This window comes from Pongo abelii, chromosome 10, assembly GCF_028885655.2.
Source record: "Pongo abelii isolate AG06213 chromosome 10, NHGRI_mPonAbe1-v2.0_pri, whole genome shotgun sequence".
NCBI classification, from domain to species: domain Eukaryota; kingdom Metazoa; phylum Chordata; class Mammalia; order Primates; family Hominidae; genus Pongo; species Pongo abelii.
This window is the reverse complement of record NC_071995.2, coordinates 9,040,174-9,054,811: the sequence shown is the minus strand read 5'-3', so window position 1 is coordinate 9,054,811 and position 14,638 is coordinate 9,040,174. Positions and strand designations below refer to the sequence as shown.

Sequence of the window (14,638 nt, the reverse complement as noted above, 5' to 3'; positions counted from 1 at the left end):
AAGGTGGGGCCTTACAGGGGACCTGCCCCTTCTGCCCAGGAGTCTGTCTGCCTCCTGCTGCCATTCATGGCCCCTGGGCTCAGCCCCAAGATTGGAGCAGGCTCTGGGAGAGGAGAAAGGCCAGGCAATGGGAGCAGACACCCCTGAGCCTGCAGGGTCGAGAGAAGGGGAGGGTCTTCCCGGCTCTCGAGGGTGCAGGCTGTAGAGATGCCTGGACCTGCACCTGTGAAGGTGCCGCAGCTGCACCAGGGGATCTCCGGAGCAGCCAACTGGGAATGCGCAGGGCTCCCGCTTGTCCCGGGCTGTCTCCGGCTCAGTGGAGCGGTAGGCCCAGGTCTGCAGCCACTGGTCGGGGTGCCGCAGCTGCACGGGGAGTGTAGATCTTGCCAGCTCCCAGCCCCTTCCAAGAGCACAGGGAGGCTCAGATCCACAGCCGCAGTTTGGGCGGGGCTCCTACCTGCTCCATAGAGCAGGAGGCCTGGGTCTGCAGCCTCGGTTTGGGCAGCTGCAGCGGCACCCGGGGAACTCTGGCCCCAACTCAGAAGGCACGGAGCTCCCACCGGCTCCATTGCAGCCAACATTATGGCAGCAGCGGCTACCATCAATGGTATCCCATCTTTGGCAAGTGGAAACATCTTAATGAATTTCCCATTTGCCCCGAGAATCCTCTTGTCTCTAATCCCAAGGTAACATCACATATATGTCTATTACGCTAGGATTAGAGACAAGTTCTGTTTAGAAATAACTCCAAGAACAGCTTTTATATTTTATTTTCACATTGAAAATCAGTCAGATTTGCTTCAGCCTCAAAGAATGTGTTTACTAAAATTAAATGAATGCTGGCAGGGAGCTGCACTTTTTTTTTTCTAAATAGGAAATGGGTTAAGGGCAGCAGCTGAGTCCTTTCGACATAACCCTAGTAGTCTTTGGCAGCATCCTTTCTGTTTGGTAGGATAAGATATTCTAGGCTCATCTTGCATTTTCTGCGAAAAAAAAAAAAAAAAGCCATTGAATTAGGCATAGAGGAAATTACTGTAAAGTTTAAGGGATAATGTAAAGGATCTAGGAAAATACTGTAATTGCTTCACAAACAAGGAAGAAACTGAAACTAGAAATGTAGTCAATTAGTATTGCTGATGTGCTTTATGCAAGAAAGATAGTATATTAGTTCTCTCCTATCTGCAGCTTCACTTTCTGTGGTTTCAGTTACCGTTGGTCATCCAGGGTCCAAAAATATTAAATGGAAAATTCCAGAAATAAATTATTCATAAATTTTCAATTGTGTGCCATTCTGAGTGGTGTGATAAAATCTTGACACCTGGGATATGAATCATTCCTTTCTCCAGCGTATCCATGCTGTATATGCTGCTGTTATTCCCCCTAACCCCCACCCCAGTCACTTAGTAGCTATGTCAATACTGCAGTGCTTATGTTCAAGTAATCCTTATTTTACTTAATAATGGTCCCAAAGCTCAAGAGTAGTGATGTTGACATATTGTTATAATTGTTCTTTTATTATCAGTTTTGTTAATCTCTTACTAAGCCTAATTTATAAATTAAACTTCATCCTAAGTATGTATGCATAGGAAAAAACATAGTATATATAGGGTTAGGTACTGTCTGTGGTTTCAGGTGTCCACTGGGGATCTTGGAACATATGCCCCTCAGATAAGGGGAACTACTGTATACAAGATTAAATAAGGTCACTTAAAATTCATTTATAAAATTATGTCCTAAAATATTTGTACCTGTAACAAGATATATTCAAATTATTTTATCTAATCAAAATTAACATGTTTTACTTTCTAATAAAAGTTAAAATATGTTAGCAGTCTATACCACTTCTTTAATTACATGGAAAAAGTTACATTATGATGTCTAATTAGTAAATACTTATTTATAATTACTGCCAAAAGTCAAAAACCAGTTTGATACTTACATCTTAAATACCATGCCTTTTTATACCCTTTTCTTTATAAATAACTTGTAATTTTACCTTCAAATTATATTGCATTACTTTAAATTAAATAATGAGAATACATATGTATAACTTGCTTTGAAAATACATGAATTATGAAAGCTACACTATTTAAAACTTAAGAACTTTCAATAATACCTTATACAATATATTCCATAATTACTTTTTAATAAATTTTTATAATATTACTGTAAATTGTCGGTTTAGGGACTGATAGTTCAACTAACAGCATAATAATCTTTTAGCATAACAAAAATTAGAACATCTACATCTCTTAGAACTTGTCTTAGCCCATTTATATAGTAAGTACTACATAATTGCTAGCTGTCGTTACTTGCTACTGTTGTAGCTATTGTTGTTAGCCTCATTATCATCAGCATCATCTGAGTAATTAAGTAAAGTTGGCAAACAACTTTATCTTTCCTACTTTTAAAAATTTAACCCCAATGTTTGCTCCCAAACTAAATAGAACTCTCTAAAATGAAAATTCTGACACTGGAAAGTTCCACAGCGAACATGAGAGCTACAGTGAACAAAGGGGCTCCTATGGTTGAGAGTCATGAATCAACCTTGTGCACACCCACACACAAACACGCATACACTTATTTTCTGTTCATCAAAGGAAAAGTAATCCTGTAACATTTCCCCCACCTTGCTTCCTATTCCAAAATAAACTGCAGATGAAGATTAAAATCTAAACACAAATACTTAATGTAGGAAAAAATGTAGGATAATATTTTTACAATTTTAGTATGCATATGCAGGACTTCTTAATCAGAAAATAAAGATAAAGTATAAACAAAAAGAAAGTTAAACAAAGATAAATTATAAGCAACAGGGTTCCTACAAGTGACAATGATGCTGAACATCACCAGTAATCATGAACTTGAAAAAGAAAAGACAAAATAGATCATGCTCCCTTCCCCATCAGATTGGTAAAATTTTAAATGAGTGCTGGGAAAATACATACAAATAAGCATTGTTAGTGAGAAGGTAAGTTGGCAGTCATTTTAGAAAGTTGATGAGATAGTATCTATAATTTGAAATGTATATACATAGCAAATTCACAGTGGGGACAGATTCATTATACAAAAATACTTCTACATGACCAAAAGTATAAATATGTTAGGACAGCCATTGAATTCTATTGTTTGTAGTAAATTGTTTTAGTCCAAACACTAATTCCTCTGTAGCAAACATAGGATCTAATAAAATGGATTATGTGTGGAAATCAGTCCTCTTTAGAAACCTAAAGGACCAAGTGTATCCTGATTAAAAAGATAAAACGCTTTCTTTCTTTCTTTTTGTTTTTGTTTTTTTGTTTGTTTCGAGACAGAGGCTCACTTTGTTGCCAGGCTGGAGTGCAGTGGCGTGATCTCGGCTCACTGCAACCTCTGCCTCCCGGGTTTAAGCGATTCTCCTGCATCAGTCTCCCGTGCAGCTGGGACTACAGGCGCATGCCACCACGCCCAGCTAATTTTTGTATTTTTAGTAGAGACGGGGTTTCACCATGTTGGCCAGGATGGTCTCGATCTCTTGACCTCATGATCCACCCGCCTCAGTCTCCCAAACTGCTTTTTGATAATTTTGAGAGAAGATGGAAGCATTTTAGAATGAAAACAACCTGAGGATGTGCTTGTATCTTTGTATATTCAAATATTTTTTCTCATTAAAAAGCAGAAAGGCCAGGTGTGATGGTTCATGCCTGTAACCCTAACACTTTAGGGGGCCGAGATAGGAAGATCCCTTGAGGCCAGGACTTTGAGGCTAGCCTGAACAACATAGTAGGACCCTGCCTCTACAAAAAGCTTAAGAAAAAAATTAGCTGGGTGTGGTGGAGTGCACCTGTAGTCTTAGCTATTTGGGAGGCTGAGATGGGAGGATCGCTTGAGCCTAGGAGTTCAAGGCTGCACTGAGCTATGATCTAACCACTGTACTCCAGCCTGGGCAACAGAGCAAGACCCTGTCTCTGAAAAAAAAAGTATATATATATATACACACACACACGTTAGTGGGATAGCACGAATGAGAAAAACTCTGCTCTTTGATCACTGAGTACATCTCTGTAGATACATATTTCCTTCACTGCAGATTTTGCCCAAGATACTTGGTCAAAGACAAAGCCAGTACACCCTCTAATAGGGTGAATATGGTTATGCCACCTACTGAGCTTTCTGATTTTGATAGTAGTTAATATGTAACCAGACGAAATTGTCATTATCATCACTGTCAGGACTATGGGAAGCTTAAGTGTTCTCTTTTTGAGGATAATGTGCACTAACTGTACAACTGGTACAATCAAATAAGTTATATTCAGTTCCTGGGAAGCACTACAGCAATACAAGGAGAAAATTTTATTCTATTTATTTTTGTTAAGGCCCACCTACCTCCTAATCCTAATTTCTCTCATTTCCCAAACATTCCTTGTTTGTTCTTACTGTTATGTGTTTTCCTGTATTTTGCTCTTCTACTTTCTTTTCCATGAAGTATCTTTTTCCCTTCCTTTTTTGTCTCTCTTTACCCCTTTACCTCAGCTTTCTAGCAATATTTGCTAAATACTTCAAAACTGTATAGAACTTGTTCAAATTGTGTGCTCCCTTTTCTGTCAAGAACTTGCTACTCGGGTAACCCAATTGGTGATTTTTCCTGGAAATGCTGATGGATGCTATTCCTGTAGCGAAACCCAGAACAGAGATGAAATAGATGTCATCCTCAGCCATTAGCATTCAAACTATAAAAATTAATTTACACTGGTATAGTAAGGATCAGAATGTTAAAGCTGTGTTACACCTAGCATCTTGTATGAAACTACCCCATGAAGGTGAAACCACAGATATTATTGCCCCACTATTGGCATGAAAGCTGAGGCTCAGAGCAGTTAACTGAGTTACCTGGGACCACAAAGCTAAGTTAGAAGTAGGGCTCAGGTGTCCTGGCAACTAACTGATTCAGTTATTTTTTTCCCTCAAGCTCGTTTTCCCTCTCCTAAAGAATATGAGGCTCTGTCATGGTGAAAGGGGATTTTAATAATACTTTCCTTTTTATCTGTGATTATAATGAATGCGGCATCTCTCCCATTAAGGATCATTTCTCCACCCACATTCTTAATACATCTGCTGCATGCATCCTTCAGAGACCTCCCTCTGGGATCATCCCTTCTCACGCCAAAAAGCTCAACCTCTCCCCTGTCATTTGCGCCTCCCACTCCGCATTTTTAGAAGCAATATTTCATTCAAACCTATTCAAGTTTATCTTCACCTAAAGAAATATTCCTTTCACAGGTACTGCCCTGTTGTTTTTCTCCCCTACAGACAAACTGCCAAACTGGCTCTAGTTCCTCACATTCCCCATCCGCCTCAGCAAGCTTCTGCCCCACACCAGCACTGAAACAGCTGAATCCCAATGTCCTTGTCCTTAAACCGAGCAGAAAAAAAAAAAATCAATCTATTATTTGATTTCACAGTGGCACTTGACGTGGGTAGCCAGGATTTCATCAATAATAACCTTTACAGATCATCTTTGTAATTTATCATGAGGCATCAAATGAATGCTATTAACATTAATCCTTCCTATTTTAAGTCATTAATCCAAGTAAATGCTCACTTATTTCTAGCATCTTAGAAACCATTTAAATTATGTTACATTTTGAATCAATACATTATAAAATTATGCAATCATTTGTAATAATTTTTTAAAATGTTATGTGCTATTAACATTGATGCCTTGGTATAAAGTCATGATCATTCTGGTCTAGTAGCAATCTTCTATTGACGATTCTCTTACTAAAGTGGTCCCTTCCTTGGGACTCAGAGACCTCTCACACTCCTGCCTGTGTTTCTTCCTCTCTAACTGGCCCTTCTTGCTCCATTTGGGTGCTTCTGCCCATTGCCTAGACAAAGGCATTCCCTGTAACTCTGTCTTGGGCTCTTTTTCTCTTTTCATCAACATCTTCTACCCGGGTATTATCATCCATTTCCATGGTATCAGCTTGCCCAATAAACTGATAAATCCATAGTCCCTATAAGTAGAGCAGATCTCATCAAGCTAGTGGCATTCAGACTGCTTTAACTTTAACCCAAAATAAGGGAATTTGTACATGTTCAATAAGCAGTTCCCACTGTAACACTGTAATCACATTTTCACAATTGTGACCTAGGACACTTATAGTAAAGGATACAGATGACTGAGATAGAAATAGCAAAAAAGAAAAATAAGGTTAGGATATAGGTTTTAATGCTGTAACAAACAGACCTCAAAATACACTGGCTTAACTAAGAGAATGCATTTCTCTGTCACATAAAGGTCCCAACTGGAGTAGACTTTTGATGACTCAAGGGCTCAGGCTGTGCCTGGGTTGTGGTTCTGCCTTCCTTAACACATGGCTTCCATCTGATGAGCTACAGCAGTACCTGTCACTACAGTCAGCATGTCCACATTCCAGCCTGCGCAAGGAAGAAAGGGGAAGCGCAGAGCTGTACCCTTCCTTTTTAAGTCATGAACTGAAAGTTGCATGTATCACTTGCACTTGCCCTCCAGTCACCAGAACTTAGTCATATGCCATACCCAGCTTCAAGGGAGTGGGTTAAGAAATAGAAGTCAACTAGGCAGTCTGCACCCAGCAGAGGATCAGGAGTTCTATTATTAAAGCAGAATTGGAGAAGTGGTAACAGGAAACAACCACCAGCCTCTGCTGCATGGATATGAAACAGATGTTTCCCAAATCACTATTCTCACTTATTCTGTCTGATACACTGTATTTTTTATTATATTCTATTTCATTTTCTAAAATCCTGGTCATGACTCACAGTTCATGATGTTATAACCCACTTAGATGCTAACACCATAATCTGAAAAATATTACGTATATTATGTCTAATATTGGCCACTTGAAGTATGGCTAGCCTAAATTAATCTATGTTGTAAGTATAAAATTCACACCAGCTTGTGAAAACAAATTACGAAAAAAAAGTCTTTAAGATATCATTAACAATTTTATATTGGCTAAATGTTGAAATAATCATATTTTGGATATATTGGATTAAATAAAATACACTATTAAAATTAATTAAATGTTTCTGTTTATGTGGTTACTAGAAAATTTAAAATTACACAGGGCGATCACATTCTATTTCTAGTAGACCACACTGCTCTAAGCTCAAGATTCAAATGTCAAACTCCTGTGAATATTAATACGTGAATATCCCACAAGCACTTACTCCATCTTCCCAACCCTCAGCCCTTCTGTCCTCCTTCTGCTCCCACCAATCTGTTTCTTCTGTTTCACTCACTCAGCTAAAGGCAACACAATTCACTCAGTGACAAGCCAGGAAAATGGAAAGACACATTTTCCTTTATTCCTCACATTCATATATTCACTGAGCACTATAATTACCTCTTAAATATGATATAAATCTGCAAGTTCTTTTCAATACCACCACAAATTCCATAGTTCAAAATGCCATCAGCTTTCACCTATATTATTACACCAGCTCCCATATGGTCTTCCTGCATCCTGGATCACCTCTTTCTAGCTGCCCTTTCAAATTTCAGTAAGAGCAAGCTTTCTAGGAAACAAACCTGAAGTCAATCCACTGAGTACTCCTCTGAATACGTTAATATTGTTGACAAATTCCTTTCTGATTTGAAGCATCAGAAAGGAGTATTTCCTCCATACCAAATAGTTTTCATTTCGTGCATGTGCCATGATTCTTCTCCCTCCCAGACCTTTGCATCTGTCATTCGTTATGCTTAGAAAGCTCTTTTCATCTCTTTGTTCTTCGAGAAAACCACTACTCATACTTCAGAGCTTAATTTACATTTTGCTTTCCCTCAAAATTTTTTTAAAAGGTTCCAGGTCTGGATTATGTGCCCTTTTATGTGCTCCCAGAGCATCCTGAACTTCTGCAATAATATGTTTGGCTACTGTATTTTATACAGTAGTTTTATGTTGTATTTTATACTGTATTTTATACAGTAGTTGTTATATTGTATTTTATACAGTAGTTGTTCTTCTGTCTGTTTTTCTGTCTGTTTTTGCCCCCACAAGAATGTAAAATCTTTAAGTGCCTGTTTTCATACTTATTTGACCACCCTATTTCTAGAATCTTGCATGATGTCTAGCCCTAATAGGATCAAAAACTACTTACAAAGCAACTGAATAGCTACATGAATAGATGGATGAATAAACGCATGAATGGATGGATGGATTAATGAAATCGTTTGTATGACTTAAAGTTTTCAGAGGAGTATCATATTTGGAAGGCAGTAAGGAAGTCTGTGTAGTTGATGGTAAAGGCAATTGGGAAGTTTGTTAGGCACAATAGGTCAAAATTTGTTTTTGAAGTCCTGTTACTTCACCTTTCTTTGTTTCACTTTCTTAAAACAGGAAACTCTTTTCTATGATCATTCTTCCAGGGCCTGGCTCTTCATCTGCAATCCAGTAATATCCCTAATGTCAAAAACTACTGGTTTAATTCATGCCATTTTCAAAGAGGACTATTGAATTCTGATGTGGCTTCAAACATTTAGGGTAGGCATATCTAATGGAGAATTTGCAGCCACACTGACTTGTAGTGAAATATCTGTTTTGAGCCTGCCCAGTGGTGCTTAAATTGTAGTTTTCCTTGCCAGCTATTCATACAAGAGATGTGAGAAGCACCATAAAAGGCGTTGTGAGGAGTTGTGGGGGAGTGAGGGAGAGAAGAGGTTGAAAAGCTTATTAGCTGCTTTACGGTAAAAGTGAGCTCTTACGGGAATGTAGTTTTAGCCCTCCAGGGATTCTATTTAGCCCGCCAGGAATTAACCTTGACTATAAATAGGCCATCAGTGACCTTTCCAGAGAATGTTCAGAGACCTCAATTTTGTTTGGAGATCTTGTGTGGGTGGAACTTCCTGTTTGCACACAGAGCAGCATAAAGCCCAGTTGCTTTGGGAAGTGTTTGGGACCAGATGGATTGTAGGGAGTAGGGTACAATACAGTCTGGTCTCCTCCAGCTCCTTCTTTCTGCAACATGGGGAAGAACAAACTCCTTCATCCAAGTCTGGTTCTTCTCCTCTTGGTCCTCCTGCCCACAGATGCCTCAGTCTCTGGAAAACCGTGAGTTCCACACAGAGAGCATGAAGCATGAACCTAGAGTCCTTCATTTATTGCAGATTTTTCTTTATATCATTCCTTTTTCTTTCCTATGATACTGTCATCTTCTTATCTCTAAGGTTCCTTCCAGATTTTGTAAATCTAGTTTACTCATTACTTGCTTACTTTTAATCATTCTTCCCCAACTCTCTGAACCTCTAATATGCAAAGCCTTCCTAAGGAGTGTCAGAAATTTTCAGTTTTTTTAAAAGTATAATTTTTAGATATTCATGTTCATTTTGATCTACTTGAGACCATGCTATTTATCTTTTCTTACTTCCTCTTTCTTAAGGGTCCAATTTCTATTTTATAAAAATAAAGACAATTCTCTCCCACAACCAAACATGGAACAATGCCCTGGAGTATAAAAATCTGTAGAGTGCCAAATAAAGGAACAATTTGAAATACTGGTGTTGATATTGAAAAAGCAAGGGACTCTAATGTCAGAAGAGAAATCCTTTTGCAGATGAGGTGGTGATGAATTCTTTGTTTCAACACAACTGAAGGAGGAACTAAAGGAAATACCAGCTGATGAGTGATGAGAAGGGATTCTTGATAATAGAGTACTAGGTGATTTTTAGCATCTAATGCAGAAGTTGCAAGAAGTGGTAACAATGATGCAATTGTTTTCCCTGCCATTTGTTTACTTTTATGTGAACCATTCTTCTTAGCACTTATATCTACACAAAACAAAAATAGTAACAGAATTAATGTTAGACCTTGTTTAATTCTTGCAGTAAGGACTATTCATCCATGGATACATAAATTCACTGGGGGGGGAAAACAGCTCATCATTCTCATTAAAGATGTGCTTCAAAAGTATTTTAGTTTTATATCTAATATGTATGAATCATACTTTGTAATCTATTTATTTTGTTTTGATCAGTTATATACAAGTATTTTTGAACATAGCTCAATCAGAAGGAAATGTTTAATGTTTATAAATTTATGGTCACATTCTATTTAAAAGAGGAGTTAAAGTTAAATTTACCTACCCACATATGTTACATATATATGTATTTATGTATATGTATACATATATGTATATATGTGAACATAAGTATACATACATATAGGTATAGATGCTTGACAATAAAGAAGTAAGAATAATTCACAAAATTTTTTGAAATATAAAAATTTAGGATAAATTTCTGTATGGTAATTGGCATGGAAATTCAAATTCAAAAAGGAAAAAAGGAGAACGATATTAAATATCAGACCATTAAAAGAATTTTTTAATGTATTTTTAAATAGTGATAGTAGGCATCTTGTACTACAATGTTTATTATTCCATAAGAAAATTGTAAAAGTAATCTAAGCATTAATTTAAAATCTCATCAAAAATAATATCTTTTGCTATTGCTTAAAATCATGATAAAAATATGTTTACTTGAAAATATGTAAGGAGTGCACAGTGTCCAAAAATTATTTTAGGAGTTCTGTGAGAAAAACTGTACAAAAACTACGGGGTTGATCTTAAATTATATGTCAGGGTACTGAGAAGGTTTCTGTACTGCACATGAGTTACCAAGGTCTAAAGTCAATCACCAGAGGACCATTTTTGGATGGAGCCATTGTCTAATCATGAGCTGAAAGGCAAATATTTAAAATGCAAACATCCATGGTTAGGTAACACTCTTAAGACCTTATTAGCTGCTTACCACAACTGAGACTGTGAAGTAATGGCTCACTTTCTTTGAGGCTCAGATTCCGTATCTGTGGAGTGGAAGCAAGTGCTTACCATACAATTTTCATAGGGCTGCTGAATGTGTGTATGTATGTATGTGTGTATATATATTTTAATGAAACTTCTATAATTTGATTAGTTTTTGTAATGTCCGCATGACGGAGAGCTTGCTTACTTTTTACAGCAACTTGAAGGTAAAAATAGATTTTACAACATGAACAAATGTAACTACATATTTTTATTTGAATTCAGATGTTCATAAATTATTCCTTAAAGTGAAGCATGCCTACAAGTTTTAATCTCTTTGAGACCTACCTCAGGTAAAATGTTCACTGCCATGGCATGTGAGGGAAAAGGGAAACAATTCTTATGCATGGCCTTCAACAGCCAAATTTCATGCTCATCAGTATGTCTTCTCTTGGTGTAGCACTGATGATGATAATTATGATGATGGAAAAAAGTGCTGTTGATAGCAATGCTTCTCCTCCTTCACTTTCCTCTAACTGAACCGTCTCATTCCCAGGCAGTATATGGTGCTGGTCCCCTCCCTGCTCCACACTGAGACCGCTGAGAAGGGCTGTGTCCTTCTGAGCTACCTGAATGAGACAGTGACTGTAAGTGCTTCCTTGGAGTCTGTCAGGGGAAACAGGAGCCTCTTCACTGACCTGGAGGCGGAGAACGACGTACTCCACTGTGTCGCCTTCGCTGTGAGTGTGGCTGTTTGACTTAGTATACTTGGGTCTTTTAGTCAGGGTCATACAAATCTAGTATTCTGTCAAGATGAGGCTTTGGGAGGCTGGTAAGAACTTCAGAAAGGAATCCAAATGTAGCAAACTAAGTATACACATTAAGGAGGAACGCACGACTCTCCAGCCACGGGAGACAAATATTTACAGGCACACAAAAAATCAACTTAATAATCAAATAGAAACCCTATTAGCCAGAAAGGGGGGGAAAAAAAAGAAAATGTGACTTCTTAAAATTAAGATGGAAAAAATATTAATAAAGCAAACTAGGCCAAGGCTCAACATGAGCCACCAGTGGTGGACTGACAGGAACACATCACTCCACACTACTTCTAAGAGTAAAAATTGTACAAATTACCCTGAGCAAAGGTGTAATATCTCTTCAGAGTTGTCCACATGTGAGATGCTTACAGCCTAGTGTCAGTAAAATACGGGTTTTTTTCCCATAGCCTTTAAAACATGCTTCGACCATGCCCTTTTAGCATGTAACATCAACCTGGTAAAGCTCAGTGTATAATTGAATCAAGACTGTTTTTTCTGAGCTGTATGAAGATGCAAATCTCACTTATGACCTCTCTTACTGATGTATTTTCCTCCACCTTGTGTCCTGTCTCCCCATTTGTAAAATGGCAGAAGTGATTCCTGTCCATGCAAGCTTTCCCTGCTGAGAACAAGGGAGTAAAGTTAAGGAAGAAGGGCAAGATCTCCAGGGAAAAGTGGAACAGCAAATAGGGGAGGAGACCTGCGGGTGCTGAATGGGGTTTCAGGATCTGTCCCGTATTTCAGATCCCAAAGTCTTCATCCAATGAGGAGGTAATGTTCCTCACCGTCCAAGTGAAAGGACCAACCCAAGAATTTAAGAAGCGGACCACAGTGATGGTTAAGAACGAGGACAGTCTGGTCTTTGTCCAGACAGACAAATCAATCTACAAACCAGCGCAGACAGGTATGAAGAACCCTACAGACAGGACAACTTCAAAAACCAAAGATCTTCTTCCCCTGGATGTTCCCCAGGCAAAGTTCCTATAATCTTGGTTCCTTAATAGCTTGTCTTACCAGCCTACAGGCCTACTTTGGGTTTGGGGGGTCTCATGAAAAATATTTCTGTTTCAGTGAAATTTCGTGTCGTCTCCATGGATGAAAACTTTCACCCCCTGAATGAGTTGGTGAGTTTTCTATTATCTACATCAAATGATTGTCTGTATAAACAGGCTGGGAACCTGTTTTTTGTGCTGAGGGAAGTCCAGGGAGAGGAAGAATCTGGTATCATTAACAGTAACTTCTGGCATTACAACAGCACAAGATCCTAATCCAAAACATCATTCCAGGTAAAGAAAGTAGGTAATTCTTTCTGTCTTGGTGCTGGTACTCAGTCAGTTGTCACACAATTAAATTTATTTTCGGATAGTTCTTAATTAGGACAATTAGAAAGATACATTCAATAGCAGACACAGATAAACCCTCAAAGAACCTAAGCTCAAAAAACATTTTAAAGATTTCGATTTTTTCTATACACATCTACCAAAATCTCCACTATAAAGGAAAGTCAGGGTAATTAATTTGTTCCTCAAGACTAACCCTTGGTATCTGTGATAAGAAACAATTCTTTCTATTGTAATGCAGACATCAACCCAAAGTCTTCATTTTTCTCTCCCAAATCAACTTCTTCACATTTTCTTGTCTCAAAAAGAGGCAACTCTTCTCTTCTAGCTCCAGAGACAAAAGATATGGCCTAGTTCTTTTTTCTCTTTCTCTCATACCCACATCCACTTCACTGGAAAATCATATTGGCTTAAAATATGTTCAGACTGTTTCTTATCATCTGAACTACTGCTGCAAGCTAGTCCTAGCCAATGTCATCTCTAAATAAGATCATTGCAGTAACCTTCAAAGTGGTCTCCCAGCTTCTACTTTCACTCCTCTGTCTAAAATGAGGCACCACACCCATCACTCTGTCAGCCTAACTCGGCTTTGTTTTTCTATTGGCACTTACCACCATTCTATACGTATTGGTTTTTAAAAATCTGCCTGTTTCTATTATAACATAAGTTCCATTAAAGCAGACATATTGTTCTTTTGTGCATGGTTATATTCTCAATACCTAGAATGATACACAGCACATGAGAAGGTACTTAATAAAGATTAGTTTTTAAAAATGAATAAACATTGATAGTAGCTCCTTTATCATTGTTTATTCATTTTTAAAAGTAATATTTATTAAACTAATACTTATTAATGAAATATGTGCATTCCTCCTCATTCTTAGAACTACCTAAGAATTCTATGACCCATCTTAATGATTACATCTGAACATATTTACTTATAGTTACATAAGTGTTTATTTCTCAACCTGTAAAATTGCATAGCAAAGGATTGATCTTCACTAGGTTGCTATAAGCACTTGAGACATGTTAATAAATCCATTTTTAGTAAATGGCACTTTACATGTGTATTTCTTGCTGAAGGCCTAGTAAGTTCTTAACATTATTTATTAATTGCTTAAAATTAGATTAATGAAAAGTTCTATAAAATTTAATCTGGAATATTTCTGTATTTCACTATAGAGGGAATTATTCTATATAAAACTAATTTAGATTTTTTAAATTTTTTATTGTTTTTAAATTTTTGTGGAAACATAGTAGGTGTATATATTCATGGGTTACATGAGATATTTTGATACAGGCATGCAGTGCACGATAATGATTATGGATGATAATTATTATCATTATCCATATAATTATCCAATCATGGATAATGATTATTATCAGGCATTGCATGCCTGTATCAATAAATGGAGTACCCATCCCCTCAAACATTTATTCTTTGTGTTACGAATAAATTCAATTACACTTTTAGTTATTTTTAAATGTACAATTAAATTATTTTTTACTATACTCACCCTGTTATGCTAGCAAATACTAGCTGCTTTGCTTCTAAATGAGATTTAAGAATATTTGAAAATAATTATAAACTTCTTCTTTTTTCTTTTGTCTTTCAGATTCCACTAGTATACATTCAGGTAAGCAACATGAAACATTCCATATTAGAAGGAAAGCAATACATATAGGGAAAATGTTCTTATTTCAGAGGTTTTT

At 37.3% G+C, this 14,638-nt stretch overlaps 1 protein-coding gene across 1 annotated transcript in view; it reads left to right on the top strand.

Moving 5' to 3' along the window:
- The first annotated feature begins 8,918 nt into the window (after nucleotides 1-8,918).
- Nucleotides 8,919-14,638, top strand: part of A2M (alpha-2-macroglobulin) — a 50,540-nt gene continuing 44,820 nt past the window's right edge. The window contains 5 exon segments of the mRNA NM_001133457.1: nucleotides 8,919-9,074; nucleotides 11,321-11,504; nucleotides 12,330-12,489; nucleotides 12,657-12,709; nucleotides 14,542-14,562. Coding sequence (NP_001126929.1) covers nucleotides 8,989-9,074; nucleotides 11,321-11,504; nucleotides 12,330-12,489; nucleotides 12,657-12,709; nucleotides 14,542-14,562 — 504 coding nt within the window. The 5' untranslated portion in view covers nucleotides 8,919-8,988.